The 16323-nt window shown below is 34.7% G+C and overlaps 2 protein-coding genes across 6 annotated transcripts in view; one reads left to right on the top strand and one right to left on the bottom strand.

The window, feature by feature from the left end:
• Positions 1 to 16323, top strand: part of SLCO1A2 (solute carrier organic anion transporter family member 1A2) — a 129076-nt gene that overhangs the window by 13984 nt on the left and 98769 nt on the right. The gene's annotated exons all lie outside the window — the stretch shown is intronic.
• LOC122474015 (islet amyloid polypeptide) lies at positions 1372 to 7498 on the bottom strand. The gene is made up of 3 exons (XM_043564950.1): positions 7255 to 7498; positions 6831 to 6925; positions 1372 to 1928 (listed from the first exon to the last, which is right to left on the bottom strand). The coding sequence occupies exons 2-3, from the start codon at positions 6908 to 6910 to the stop codon at positions 1739 to 1741; spliced, it is 270 nt and encodes an 89-aa protein (XP_043420885.1). The 5' UTR covers positions 6911 to 6925; positions 7255 to 7498; the 3' UTR covers positions 1372 to 1738.

Genomic DNA, 16323 nt, shown 5'->3' with positions numbered 1-16323 from the left:
AAATTTATATGGACATCTACTGTTAATATCTCTTATATCAATATAATAAATTCTTTTCTTTACCAAAATCTCCTGCTTAGAATAAGTTACATAGCTACCCTACCTACATTTCACTCCTTAGCACCAGAGGTTGTTAGGTTACTATAATCACACATAATTTTGCTATAGAGTTGATATGCAATACAGTTTTATTTAGACTGTTTGGAGCACCTGGGTGGCTCAGTCGGTTAAGTGACTGACTTCAGCTCAGGTCATGATCTCACGGTTTGTGAGCTCGAGCCCCACATTGGGCTCTGTGTTGGGCTCAGAGCCTGGAGCCTGCTTCAGATTCTATGTCTCCCTCTCTCTCTGCCCCTCCCCCACTCACACTCTGTCTATGTCTCTCTCTCAAAATAAATAAATATTAAAAAACATAAACTAGACTGTTATGGGAAATTTTTTAAATAACTAAGTGTAAGAAATTATAATTTAATCATACCTTGCTTAATTTAAAATGTTGAGCTCAACTCCACTTTGAAAGAAGGGCCAACAGTTTAATATCACAAATAGGAATTTATACATTAACTTATTTATTTCAAAATGCAACTTATGACATAAATCATTATAAATATCATCTCCTGTTTCTATACACCTATACACACAAACAACTATAATATGACAATCTAAGGCATACTTCATAAGGGGAAATTTTAATGTATAAATCAAGTCAATGAGTCAGATTCTCACTAACATTGAGATGCTTTTTTTTTCTACTTTTTTTTTTAAATACAAGTTGAGTGCTTTTAGAAATGGCATAATACAGCATGATAGCAATTTATCTCAGTTAATGCTGTTTCCAAAGGTAACTAACTCACAGAGAAAAGCAGATACCCCTATATAAATGAGACTTAGAGGGAAACATTACAGTTCATAGCCAATTCAACAGCTTCCTTCAAAAAAAATGTATCATACATATGTAACTTCTGCCAGAAATGTCCAATAGGTTTAACAAACAAAATAAATCACGATACAGTATACAATTCCCAGAAGTCTGTGATCTTTTAGTTGAAAACATGATTAATAGGAACACAAGTTGCTTTTGCAATACGCTGCATCAGAATATGACTGAGGTTTGCTGAAAGTCACTTGAGCAGGATAAAAGGCATATATGTTTAACAAAAGCACATCAATGATAACACACAATGAAACCCTCATGAACACAAATTGCTTTAAGATTTTTAAATAACCTCTAGTACCAGCAAATCCAGCAAAGAATATAATTTCAAAAAAAATATTTTGACTGAGTAAGAGCAAAAATTAATTAAAATTTTTACGTAGCATTTTATCTCATTTTAGAAATCTAATGCAAAATGAATTACTTAACAACGGTCCTTATGATTACTGGTTTTTTAATGTTCTTAACTTTACTCTTAGCTGTTTATAATTTACCAAGTTTCCAAATACCATTTTCTCCTTTGTTCTCAAACTCAAGCCATAGCAATACAAGCTAAAGAGTGACTTTTTAATGTTTTTAAAATAAAAATCTATAACAAGAACACTTCACTTTTAAAGATATGACTTTTTATTATGGGACCTTAATTAGTGTTAAATTTAAAACAATTCTTTTCAAGACAATTTATATGTACTGGCAACAAACATGGGACATACAGACGCAGGTTCATGCTAATGTTAAATTACACAGGAAATCACTAGAATATTTGTACATGAAACAAAAAGAATTCTAGAGGTACATTGACCTCTAAAAGGGTAAGTAATTCAATGGTTCCCTGTTTAAAATATCAATTGTGCTCCTCTTTCCATATGTATTGGATCCCACATTAGTAGGAGAAAGAATGGCACCAAGATTGTTGCTGGAACGAATTAAGAAATTTGCCAGGCGTTGGGTCGCACATGTGGCAGTGTTGCATTTCCGCTTTTCCACTTGGTTACTGGTGGCATAGAACAAATATGAAAGGTTAGAGACTTAGACTCATGGTTGGATATATTAATGTGACAGCAAATATATCAATGGGAACTGGTTACTTTTACATAAGTAACTCAGTGTTTTGGTTTGGAAACAGCTGGATAACAGATTTTTTTTGACACCTTGAAAATGCAGCAGAATCGATTTTTGACTAGGAAATCATACAGGAAAACTTCCATTATAGTCAATGTTGAATTTCCCAGTATGATCCTTGGAAACTTTAGAATATATTCCAAACAGTAACAATAATAATAAAAGGTTTCCTTATGTTATACTCTTCTAAATCTTGATGAATCTAGTTCCCAATATATAAAAAGCATTTAGAATAGAAAATGTATATGGAATCTGGAATATGTAGAATTAAACACATATATATTCATTTCCCATATCTTTCTAATAAAAATTAAGCAGTGTAAGATATGTTTGTTAAGTTCCTTGAGATCATCAAATCAGGGGTGTTAAGAAAGAAATTTCAAGTATTATAAAGTCTCAAGAGAATCAAATTTACCATCTGTTCCTACATTTGGACTATTGTAGTATGGGAGTTCTGTTACTCTTAATATAAATACATGAATGTTATTATCTTTCTGCCACCTACTTAGTTCCTTTTAACAATTTTAATGATAAGACTAGGCTGAATGTTAAAACTAAAAGACTTTTTATATTAATAGTATTAATGTTCACCACATTAATGTTCACCACATTCTTTCGGCCAGCTGGAACAATTGCATAATAATATTATAGGTAAGTCAGAAATGATCACTATGGTTAAATAATTGATTTGAATTTTAACTTTTGTTTCTTTTTACAGAATTTGTTTATGTCAACTCTACATTTTGTACCACCTTTTGTTTTAATGCGCTCTCAAAATGATATTGGAAATGGATACAGAATAACATGCTTCCTTTTTGTAGATGATTATAAAAGCTAGGGAAATGTTTTAATTTCAGCTCCATAGAAATAAAAATATTGGTAAAACTTAGGATAAGTATAAACTGAGAAAGAAATATAGGTATGAAGCAATGTTCAGAAGCCAGTGGTTTTACATAATTTGGGGCAAAATGCATATATTTTATTTCAATGTGTTTACTTTATGTGGAGAGTACTTCTTATCTGTATCTCTGTATAGTCATAGCCTCGGGGTGTTTTTAAATCTCACGTGAAACTTGAGGGTTTCACTAGGTAATACCTGGTATTAGGTATTGGGTTGAGTCTAAGTGTATGCTGACAAACCAATTATTCAGGCAAAGGAAATCCACTCTGAGACATAATTACTTGGTATACATGATAGTATTATTCATATTATCTATTTAATTATTTCTCTTTGCATGTGTCGTAAGCATGGCCAATGTGCATTTCCAAAGAATGATTTAATGCTTTTTAAGGATTAAACCAATAATTCATACATCGGACATTTAATTCTGAAACAGAATAAACTTTTCTTGAAAAAAGCAGAAATTAGAATTTGACCCAAACACTTCAAATTAATAAACATAAAGAAATAAATAAAGTTCTGAGTGAAATTGGAAAGGTGATATCTGTTCCAAGATTTGTTTGGCAAATGCTTGGAGTAGAGTGTGAACTAGTCTATTTGCTAAATATCTGAGTGGTACTTTGATAATTGCTCTCAATGTCTGTAACAGAATTTAAAATTATTCCAACCAAAATGTTATCTTATTTGGGTTAGCTAGAAGAACCATCATTCTACTAAACAGAAATATTAAGAGCTTTTATGATGACTGATTTCATTATTGTGCAAATGCTTTCACAAACACAACTTTTCATGTAAACATAGCAACAGTATGTACAAGATTCTATCCCAAACTATTATTAGGATGGAAAAAGACAGATTAAATGGTTAGTAAAAGGCATCACACCCCTACTTTCAGGCATTTTGTTCTCTTTAACTACTTGGGTAGGCAAGGCTTGCCTAGCATCTAGTAACAAACACTGGTTCAAAGCTATTGACAATTTATACACATGCATATGTCCTTAACTTTAAGAGTTTAAAAAGTGAAGACTGTAAGCTAAAGTATTACTCTTAAATTGTCTCTCTTTAAAAACACCTCCGTTTCAGGGTTTTTAAAAGTTTTAAACTGTATCCCTGCTCTAGCTCTCGATATTCATTTGTGGAAGTATAAGAATTGCTACAGCAAGCTCCTATGTGTATAGCTTGAAAACTCTGTTAATTATACTGTTAGATAATCTCTGATTATCTGCTAAGCAGGTTTACAACTGAGTGTTTAAAAGGTGTGGGCAAATGTATGATCCTGTTGCTCCAGTCAAGAGTATTAAATAACTATTTTTTAGTATGACTTGTAAAGTCTGTTTGTTACTTCCTTTTTTTTTATTTTAAGATTTTTTGAACTGTTTATTTTTTTATTTGAGAGAGAGAGAGAGAGAGAGAGAGAGCATGAGGGGGAGCAGAGAGAGAGGGAGAGAGAAGATCCCATTGCAGGCTCTGTGCCATCAGCCCACTAACTGTGAGATCATGACCTGAGCTGAAATCAAGTGTCTGACGCTTAACCGAGTGAGCCACCCCGGTGCCCCAAGTTTGTTACTTCTTAATCTCACCTCATACATGTGTAGAAGTTAAAAAAGATCTCAAGTGAGATGATTAAATTTTATGAGAAAAATCACATTCAATGAATGATAAATCAACATCAGCTTTGTCTTTTAAAGGTGTTTGAAATTTGAGTCATTTTCTGAAGAAGCTTTCTCAAGAAGCTTTTTTTGAGGTTATAGAATATTACATGGTTGAACAGCTCAGGATGATAAATTTTCATTAAAAAAATGACCAGACATACTCATTTCAGGAAACCCATTAAAGAGCAATTTGAAGAATGCTTTACAAGTATTTCTAATAAAGATTCTAAGTAAAAGATTGTGAAAATAACTTGATAATAATGTTATATACTATTTTATTTTCAAGTGAAGTTCACTTCCTAATAAACTAATATCTATGAAGCCATACTGCATAAAGATGCTTATCAAATGTCTATACCTAATGAAAGAAAAGATCAAGATATAGACAGAATTATGAAGTAATACTGCTAATTTTCCTGTCATTCTATTGTTCTGCTGGTTTACCAGAAACTTCATGTCAGTTTTAGTTATTTTTATCCACAAAAATCCAATTGAAAATCAGAGTCAATTCTGAGAACATCCTATAAATTCGATAAGCCTGAAAGGACAAAGGAAGTCTGATAACTCCTGCTATTTGTTTCATGTGGGTGCTGTAGAAATATACATATCACCACAGATTGTCACCTCAATGAAAAAACACCCCAACAGAAAATGGACAAGATGCTAATAATTCTATGAGAAAAGTTCTAATATGACTTAAAGCAAACTCTTCAAAAATAAACTTAACTCTCTTTGGTGTTAAAGAATGTGTAAGTTCAGTCCTAAAAGACTACAAGGAGTCAAACTGATTTAAGTACAAACAAATCCTCACTATATTGTATATGACATATGCATGCATTTGGACTTGAGAATCTTTTAAATAAAAGAATTACAGTTTTAAAGGCTTTCCACTTGAAAGTTGTAATTACTGCTAACATTATCACCTGATAGTTTTTAGACTTCCTTAAAATATTACCAGTTAAATGACATGACGCCTTCTCAAATAAACCTTTTTAGGAAATCCTGGTGAACATGCTACCTACTGAATTCATTTTTAAGAAGTATTAATTTACATTTAGTGCAGCTCAGAAGTAATCTTATGAAGAATATATTTTTTTATAATTTTATTTCATTAACAGAACAGTTAACAATATAGAAAAAAAAACCCTAAGAGCAAATGGCTTTTTAAAAAAATTTTTTTTAACATTTATTTATTTTTGAGACAGAGAGAGATAGAGCATGAACGGGGGAGGGGCAGAGAGAGAGAGGGAGACACAGAATCCAAAGCAGGCTCCAGGCTCTGAGCCATTAGCCCAGAGCCCGACGCAGGGCTCCAACCCATGGACCGCAAGATCGTGACCTGAGCTGAAGTCGGACGCTAAACCGACTGAGCCACCCTTTTTTTTTTTTTAATTTTTTAAAACATTTATTTATTTTTGAGACAGACACAGAGCATGAACAGGGGAGGGGCAGAGAGAGAGGGAGACACAGAATCCGAAGCAAGCTCCAGGCTCTGAACCATCAGCCCAGAGCCTGACTACAAATGGCTTTTTAACTAGTTCTTAAACTTTTTAATTTGCCCCCTGATTATTTCTATGTATTTTGATTTCCAGAAAGAGATGTAAAAGTTCTGGATATTGCCAGAGCCCTCCAAGGAGAAAAAGAAATCTATAAATAGACAATAAAATCCCACCTGTTATAAAATATATGGTTTAATTAAGTTTTTACAGTTTGTTTTAGAATCAGGTTAATATAGTGGAAAATACTACCCTTGGCTTTTCCTGCTTCATGTTCTGGTTTTGCCCCTCTAGGTTCCAAAAGCATATTTCTTTTTCTTTTTCTTTTTTTTAATATGAAATTTATTGTCAAATTGGTTTCCATACAACAGCCAGTGCTCATCCCAAAAGGTGCCCTCCTCAATAACCATCACCCACCCTTCCTGCCCTCCCACCCCCCCCTCAGTTTGTTCTCAGTTTTTAAGAGTCTCTTATGCAAAAGCGTATTTCTTGATAAAACTGGACCTATTCCATTCCTTTCTGTCAGTTCTGTCAGAAAGTCATCAACCACTGGTGTTATTCTTTAAAGAACACAGAATTCAAAGAACAGATAAACAGTTTAATGTACTGTTCTTAAGCATGACTTCATCAGAAATCTAATGGCATAAGGGCTGTTAGTTATATAGCAGTTTTTAATTCTAATTTTCCCACATTTTACAAAAGAAACAGGATTTTTTGTTACTAACCTTTCAATGGGGGTAGCTTTCAGATGGTGTAGTGCAACCAAGAGCACAATGAGAACTACTGGAAGTTTCAGGAGGCACATTGCTTCTCAAATTTTCTGAAAAGAATAATTCAGCATTGAAATCAAGAAATGTCTTATAGCTCTGATTGATGGAACTTGAGACTAGAGCCTACTTAAAAAAAATCTCTTTAAACATAATCTCCAAATATAGCAATTTTATTGATACAGTTTCTTGATACTGTTTAAACAATTTTCAAATATTTTCAAAATTTTCAATTTCCCAATTTCCTTCTCTAAACAATCTGGAAAGTTGATATTATACCACATTATTGCTTTAGCCTTTCTTTGAAATAAGTATATATTTGATCCCAAATCTAAGCTTCCCTAAACAAATGATATTTTCCCATAAACAGGAAGCTCTTTACCTTTTAGTGTTTCAGCGTCAGCAATATCAGAGAATGCCTCTAATGGTAAGAAAGCTTTATAAACAATCCCAAGCTTGCATCCACTGGAGTATTTGCCCCCACACTTGCCAATGAGTAATCCAGCTCTTATATACTCTTCACACCTTTCCCGGCTCTGACATCAGGCAGCTCAGAGAAACTGTCATTAATTTCCATCCCTATAGAAAGTGCCTCATAGACAGCAGAAGCAGATGGGTCATTATTATATTACATTAACACATCAGTAAATATTAAGGTAGCAGATACAGAGTGTCTTTGTGCAGTTAATGGTGTGTCACACACAGCACAAGTTTGAATTTTCCATTTTTGTGAAATACAAGAGTGGATTTTCAAAGATTAAGTGGTATGCTCTAGTAAAGGATTGATAGAAAGAAGTGATTAAGAATAACAAATGTGTTTATATGCAAAGAGTGAAGCCAGGGGCATTGAAGAATCTAATGAGGAAGCTAAAGCCAAATGACCCCAATGGCTTAATTCCATGAACATTCAGTAGTAGAGTAAACTATGAGGCCAGGGTGGATAAAAAAAGACACTTAAAAAGACAGGGGGGGGGGGGTGGACAGAAAGAAATCGAAAGCTACTTATAATGAAATGGGGATGGAAGATTAAAGGCAGCAAAACAATAATTTTCAATCCCCAAATTCATTTGTCAGCATTTAAATAGAGACACATATCTGTGTGATTAAGAATTTTTTTGCTGACTTTTTCTATTATTACAGAGAAACATCACAATTACTTTGAAAGAATATTTAATTTGTTATTTTTATTTTCTCCAAATTGTTTTTTCTTTTCTTGTATTTCTAAGTTATATTTAAGTTAATGTTCTGAGTTATGACAATAGCCGATGTAGCAAGTAAGACAAATTCCAAATGCTTGTGGAAATATGCATACCTATGCAATCTAAAAAAGATGGAAGTACTCCAAGTAAAAAAAATAAGTTCACTGAACTCATATAATTCTTTAAAGCTTAGTAATATAGTTTGAGGGTAGTTAGTAAAAATTTCAGGAAAAAAATCAGTTTTCCCAATCCTTATTCTAATTATCCAATGATTCTGCAATTTTAATATTTCTGTAAAATTTACTGATATTCCAAAAAGAAAGAAAACATAAACTCAAATGATTTGGGTTATACCTGGGTGGCTCAGTTGATTGAGCGTCTGACTCTTGATTTCGGCTCAGGTCATTAGCTCATGGTTCGTGGGTTCAAGCCCTGAGTGGGGGAGGTTCATACTGACAGTTGGGAACCATGCTTGGGATTCTCTCTACCTCGTTCTCCGCCCCTCCCCCACTCATCCTCTCTCTGTCTCTTTCTCTCTCTTAAAATAAATAAATAAACTTAAAAAAATATTTTTAAAAATCAAGTGATTTGGAAGAATGATAATTTCCTGTAAGAAAATGATTGATGTATTTAACAAAGTATATACAATGATTTAGAAAAGATAACAGAAGCCCAGAGATGTTAAATAGCTTATTCAGCATTATACATCTAGTTCATGTTGAAACCTTGAGCCAAAGCTTGGTTTTTCTGATTTATGGTCTAGTGTTCCTTTAAACCAAAATACCTGCTTTTAGCTACATATTTATTTTATTTCCCTATTTTTTTCCCCTCTGAGATGTTGAAGGTGCCAAACATAACATTCAAAAATTGGTTCTCTCTCCCTGTAGGAAATTAATGTTATAAGGAAAATGTTCTACCTAAGAAAGGAACAGGAGAACCTGAATCTTTTTAAGGGCTACCTTATGTCAGTCATAGTTATTTAATTGATATATGATTCCTCACTTCATCTTCACACGTCTGTTTTCATCTTTAGATGATGATACAGTGATTCAGAGAATGTAAGTGACTGCTTAAAGTTGCACAGCTACTCAGGGCAAAGTGAAATTCAAATTCTCATCTCCTTGTTCCGTGATATTTATTTCTTTGTTATAAAGGATCTCTGTTCTCATATACTGAATTGCTAATTCCTTCCTGTAAATGTTGTATCTTATTATAACACTTCAAATGACTCAGTTGCAGCCAAATATGGCCTTAGGCAGTCTTGTATAATGTTTGGTAAGGTCAACATCTATCCCAATCTCTAACAGCTTTAGGTCTTTCATGCTTCCTACACCATTGAAAGTGGAGGTAGTAGATTGTCTTTATGAGGTAACTCCATTACCAGATAATAAGCTCCTTCCTACATGACAAACATTACTGTCACTCATCTTTGTACCCACTTTAGCCTTGCTAGTCCAAGCGTAAGTAATGCCATGGCAATTTTGGCCTTATTTGGAAGCTTGTTAGAATTTCAGGCCCCACCCCAGAGTTACTGAATCAGAATGTGCATTTAAGAAAAGATTTTCCTGGGGTGCCTGGATGCCTCAGTTAGGTCTCTGACTTTGATTCAGGTCATGATCTCATGCTTTGTGAGTTTGAGCCCAGCTCAGAGCTGGAGCCTGCTTCAGATTCTGTGTCTCCCTCTCTCTCTGCCCTAACTCCCATTCATGCTCTGTGTCTCAAAAATAAATAAACATTGAAAACAATTTTTTTTTAATTTAAAAATATCTTCCCTGGGTGACTGTATGCACACTAAAGTTTGAGAAAATCTGGTCTATTGCACATTCCATTTATTCAATGATTCAATAAACACTGATTAAAGACACATTCTATGATAGGGAATGTTCTAGGGACTAGAGCTACAACAGTGAACAAAGCCAAGTCCCTGCTGTCATGGGAGCTTAGAGCCAGTGAAGGAAACAAAATCAAAGAAAGTGAACAAGTGAATATGTAATTACAAGTGTGAAGTGCTGTGGAGAAAACTAATTTGGTAGTGAGAGAAAGAAAAGTGGTGATGTTTAAGTTGAATCCTAAACCGTAAGAGATGACAAAGGAAAAAGTAATGGAAAGTGTTTAAGATCTGAGAAACAACATGTGAAAATTCAGGTAATTGAAGGAGAAATTGGTGTAAAGATGATTATAGCGTTAAAAAATCAATGTGGTGTTGTACATCTGAAACAAATGTAACATTGTACATCAACTACACTCAAATAAAAAAAGTAATAAAAAAATAATAAAGAAAACATCAGGCTGACTACTGTGGGTGGACTGGATCAGAGGGGAGCAAGAGTAAAAGCAGGAAATCTGTTGGAAGACTATGGCAGTGTCCAGATGTGAGATAGTGATGCCACACATAGGGTGATAGCAGAGCAGTAGAAAAGTAAATGAGTTCAAATCACATTTGGGATCATTACATGATTTGACAATGGATTAAGTATGGAGAACAAGTGAATGGGAACAGAGCATTAAAATGAGAGCCAGGTTAGGATATAATTAATAATACAAATTAATGGGCTTTTCATCAAATTTATAAAATATATTTTATAAATCTTTTAGAAAATAATTTCTATTTTTTATCAAATTTGTGTGTCTACAATTTTTAAAAATCAAATATTGTCAGAAGTCTAATAATAAAAACAGCAGTCTTCTGTCTTCCTTCAGCCTACCTCTGAATTTTGCTTTCCATAGGTAATCAATTTTAGCGATTTTAGCTGTTTTCTCCATATTTTGAAAATAATCTCTTCTTAGGACACCTGGGGGGCTCAGTCAGTTAAGTGTCTGACTTGGTTTCAGCTCAGGTCATGATCTCATGGTTCATGAGATCAAGCCTTGAGTCAGGCTCTGTGCTGACAGCACATATCCTACTCTGGAAGATAAAGAGTTAGTTAGTTAGTTAGTTAGTTAGTTTATTTACTTGATTGATTGATTGATTGATTGATTTTTAAGTAATCTCTATACCCAACATGGGTTTGAACTCAACCCCGAGATCAAGAGTTTCATGCTCTACCAACCGAGCCAGCCAAGCACCCCAAGAATTAGCATTTAACAGCACACTTACTTTTCTTCTTTATCCTGTTCCTCTAATATTTTAATAAAACATTTTGAGGGGCGCGTGGGTGGCTCAGTCGGTTGAGCGTCCGACTTCGGCTCAGGTCATGATCTCATGGTCTGTGAGTTCAAGCCCCTCATTGGGCTCTGTGCTGACAGCTCAGAGCCTGAAGCCTGCTTTGGATTCTGTGTCTCCCTCTCTCTCTGTCCCTACTCTGCTCATGCTCTCTCTCTCTCTCTCTCTCTCTCTGCCAAAAATAAATAAACATTCAAAAAATTTAAAAAATAAAACATTTTGATTGTATCAATATTAGATGGATTTTTTTTAATATTTACATTTAATTTTTTTACAGAAACTTTCAAATGTATATAAAATTTTGATAATTATCAAATCACAAATCTATCTTATTTTCTCTATATTCCTACCTACTTTCCTCCCACTCCATACCGGATTGTTAAAAACAAATCCTAAATATTATACAATTTTATATGTAACATTTTTCAGGTTTATATTCATGAAAGACAAGGATACTTTATACAACACAGCTACAAGATTGTTGGTATAGCTAAAGTGAAATTTTACAGTAATTCCTTAATATAATTAAATAATCCAATCAGTGTTCACATTTTTCAGTTGTCTATAAAATATTTTTAATTAGTCTGTTAGAGTCAGAATCTAAATAAGATTGCATTTGTTTTTTTGTCTCTCATGTCTCTTTTAATATATAATTTTCCTTCCTTTCTTTTTCCTACCATTGACTTATTAAAGAAACCAGGTCATTTATTGTATAGAATTCCCCACATCCCAGATTTTGCTGATGGCAATCATGAGGTATCATTAATGTGTTCCTTTCTCACTTGTATTTTCTCTATACTGGTTGTTTGGTCTAGAGGCTTGATCACATTCAGGTAAGAATGCTTCAGTGATATTGTTTATTCCTACTGCATTACAACATCTGGTTGAATCTCTTTTATGGCATTAAGACTGATCAGCGAGGTCAGATTTTGTCAGCCACATTGTCCATTCTGAGTTCTCCATTAGCCTTTCACTCTGATTTTAGCAACCATTGGTTATAATTGCCTAGAACCGTTGTTTTATTACAGGCTTCCAGTGATAGTCTAATTCTGTAATTCCCTCTACATTTATTTGCTGAAATTCTCCAATAAAGGAGAGCATTCTTCATTAAGTATTTCACTACCTTGAGGTACAGTTTTAAAGAAAAAGCAGGATATATACTTCATTCTTTCCTCTCATTCATGAGTTTTCTGCATACAGTAATGAGATGGTTCTCAAGCATCCTCTAAATATGACCTTAAAGGTTTTTTGCGGGGGGGGATGGGGGTGGTTCTCATTGTGAACCCCTATATTTTAATATACATGTATTTTGATCCCACTTTTTTGATGTTCAAATTATCCTATGTTGGAACTCTTGCACAATGCTGGTAGATTAGTTCAATGGAAAACACTATGAAGCTTCCTTAAGAAATTAAAAATGGAACTAGCGTCTGGTCCAACAATCCCACTTCTGTGTATATATCCAAAGAAAACAACATCATCGTCTTGAAGATATATCTGTACTTACATGTTCATTGCAGCATATTCACAATATCCAAAGTATGGAAACAACCTAAGTGCCTGTTGACAGATGAATAGATAAATAAAATATTATTTTCTAGAGAGATAAAATATGACACAAGATTGTCTATATACAATGGCTGAACTATACACAATATTTTCATATAAATATAGAAAACATAAAAATAGTAAGAGTTTATAGCTGATTTTTCACTAAACATTTTTTTGTTGTTGCTACATAGTTGTAAAACTATCTTGGGTACTTATAAGATGGCAGAGTAGGAGGATCCCAAACTCACCTCATCCCATGTATACACCTACATAATACCCACATAAGTGTATATAACCTAGAAAATGACCTGAAGCCTGGCAGAATAGACTCTCCACATCTAAACATAAAGAAGAAGCCAAATCAAAAAACAGTAGGAAGAACAGAAATCCAGTGAGGAACTAAACTGACTTCAGGACTGTCCCTAGGAGGGAGGGACTCTGCAAGCAAAGAGAGGGGAGAACAGACCCCATATTGGGCATCTTAAGTAAGGGGAACCTGTTCAGAGAAGACAAATCTCCATACCATTTGGCTTTGAAAACCAGAGGGGATTAACATCATGAGTTTTAACAGTCAGTAGAGCTTAACAGTTGGAATTTTAAAAATCAGTTCTGGGAGAGCTGAAGGGTGATAGGAAACTGAGTCACCACCCTTAAAGAGACAGCATAACAAACAATCCTGCTTAGATATAGCATAGAAGCAGCAGTTTGAAAGATGTCTGGGGTATATAGAAAGGAGATTTATTTACTAATCTCAGAATATGTGCAGGAAGGGCAGGGATCTTTGGGAGACTACACCAAGAACAAAGGAGCTGGCAGGCACTATTTTCCTCCTCCACCGCCCAAGCTAGACACATGGACACCTGTGGGAAATAGCACATGAACACTCTCCACCTAGCTGCCTAACAACATTCCCCCACCTCCATGCTCTTCTGTGGACTCGCCCCCTCCAACTAGCCTCTGCAGCTCTCCAAAACAGTGCCATCTTTCCTCTCATGGCAGACTTGTGCAAAATTTGCTAACACTTCATGCCATGTCCCCACACTGTTCTGTGGACACACTCTCTCCAACCCTGCCTTTAGCAGGAGTCCATCCAAAGTAGTGCCACAAATGTGGTGGTGTGCAAGCAGCCCTGACAGGAGCCAGCACCACCACAAAGTGACACCTACCCTGGGGAGAGGGGAAGATAACCACACACAGCAGTTTGACTGCAGTCTGAGAATGGGCTGGAGACAGATATCTGGTCTGACCTCAGGCCCTGTCCACCAACAAGCTTCTTGGGGGGACAGCAGAGGGATAATGTTCTGACTTTGGTGGGACCACACCTCTGTCAAAAGCCTAGTCTCACCCAATTCATACCCAAAGTGGCCCAAGACTGGCCCATTAATAACACAGGAACCAAACCCTGGGCACTACAGGCAAAGAGAACCATTGCAGATGGCTGGACTGAAGGCAAATGCACTTAGCCACAGCAGTAGGGGGCACACTACACCTATAGAAAGTGACAGGTTCTGGTGAGCAGGGGACATGCACTACACAGGGCACTACAGGGCTTCTTCTTCATAAGGCTACTACTTTCAAGAACAGGAGACATTGCTGACTTACCTAACACATAGAAACAGAGAGTTAGATAGAATGAGGAGTTAAAGGAATATGTTCCAAATGAAAGGAAGGCACAAAATCAGACAAAACGGGGATAAGTAATATGTCTGACAGAGATTTTAAAGTCATGGTCATAAAGATATTCACTGGATCTGAGAAAAGAGTGAAGGACCTCAGTGACATCCTTGACAAAGAGAAAATTTAAAGAACCATCAGAGATAAAGAATTCAATAACTGAAATAAAAAATACACTAGAAGGAATAAATAGTAGACTAGAGGAAGCAGAAGAATGGATCAGAGACCTGGAGGACAGAATAATGGAAAGCAAATCATGCTGAACAAAAGAAGAAAAAGGTAATAAAAAAATAAGAATAGATCAAAGGAACTCAGTGACACTATCAATCATAATAACATTTGTATTATAGGGATCCCAGAAGAAGAGAAAGAAAGGGGGTCAGAATTTTATTTGAAGAAATAATAACTGGAATACAGGAAAGGAAACAGAAATTCAGATCCAAGAGGCACAGCGAACCCCCAACAAAATCAAGCCAAGGATATCCACACTAAGGCACGTAATAATTAAAATGGCAAAAAGTAGCGATAAAGAATCTTTGAAACAGCAAGAGAAAATAAAATAGTTATATACAAGGAAAACCCTATAAGGCTCTTAGCTAATTTTTCAGCAGAAACTTTGCAGGCCAGAAGGGAGTAGCATGATATATTCAAAGTGCTGAAAGGAAAAAACCTGCAGCCAAGAATATTCTATTGATCAAGGCTATCATTCAGAATAGAAGGAGAGCTAAAGAATTTCCCAAACAAAAGTTAAAGGGATTAACCACCAGTAAAGCAGACTTATAAGATGTTAAAAGGGATACTTCAAGTGGAAAGAAAGGACTATAAGTAGGAGTAAGAAAATTTGGAAGCACAAAAGTGGCAAAATTAAGTATATCTATAAAAATCAGTCAAGGGATTCACAAAATAAAAAGATGTAAAGTATGACACTATATGCCTAAAAGAAGGCAGGGGGGAAAGCAAAAATTTAGTGCTTTTAGAATGTGTTCAGACGTAAGTGACCATCAGTATAATATAGACTGTTATATGCATAAGATGTTATATATCAACCTAATGGTAACCACAAATCAAAAACCAGTAATAGAAATGCAAAAAATAAAGAGAATAAACTTAAGTATATCATCAAAGAATGCCAGCACAAGAGAAGAGGGCAAGAGAAGACAGGAACATGAACTATAAACACAACCATAAAACAAGTCACAAAAGAGAAATAAGTACACAGCCATCAATAATTACCTTGATTGTAAATGGATTAAACTCTCTAATCAAAAGACTATGGTAATAGAGTGGACAATAAAACAAGACTTATCTATAGACTGCCTGTAATAGACTTGTTTCAGTCCTAAAGACATGTGCAGATTGAAAGTGAAGGGATATTAAAACATTTATGCAAACAGAAGTTAAAAAAAAAGCTAGGAGCTAGGGGAGCATTACTTATAATGGACAAAATAGATTTTAAAACAAAGACTCTAACAAGAAGAACACTACATATTCATAAAGGGAACACCCCAAGAAGTTATAACAATTATAAATATTTATGCACCCAATATAGGAACACTTAAATACATAAGGCAGCTATTAACAAACATAAAGGAAGCAATCGATAGTAATACAATAATAGTAGGAGACTTTAACATTCCACTTACATCAATGAATAGATCATCCAAACAGAAAGTCAACAACTAAACAGTGGCTTTGAATGATACATTGGACCAAAAGGATCTAACAAATATATACAGAACATTCCATCCTAAAACAGTGGAATGTCATTCTTTTCAAGTGAACATGGAACATTCTCTAGAATAGGTCACATGTTAGGCCACAAAACAAATCTCAAAAAATTCAAAAAGATTGAAATCACATCATG

This window comes from Prionailurus bengalensis, chromosome B4 (genome assembly GCF_016509475.1).
Source record: "Prionailurus bengalensis isolate Pbe53 chromosome B4, Fcat_Pben_1.1_paternal_pri, whole genome shotgun sequence".
Lineage (NCBI taxonomy): Eukaryota > Metazoa > Chordata > Mammalia > Carnivora > Felidae > Prionailurus > Prionailurus bengalensis.
This window is presented reverse-complemented; position numbering and strand designations above follow the sequence as displayed.

What these genes read in the sequence shown, in the direction of transcription:
- LOC122474015 (XM_043564950.1), bottom strand. Translation starts at nt 6,910, where the DNA reads ATGTGCCTCCTGAAACTTCCAGTAGTTCTCATTGTGCTCTTGGTTGCA. An exon ending in AAAGCTACCCCCATTGAAAG is followed by an intron (nt 1,929 to 6,830) that starts GTTAGTAACAAA and finishes CTATGCCACCAG; the next exon opens with TAACCAAGTGGAAAAGCGGA.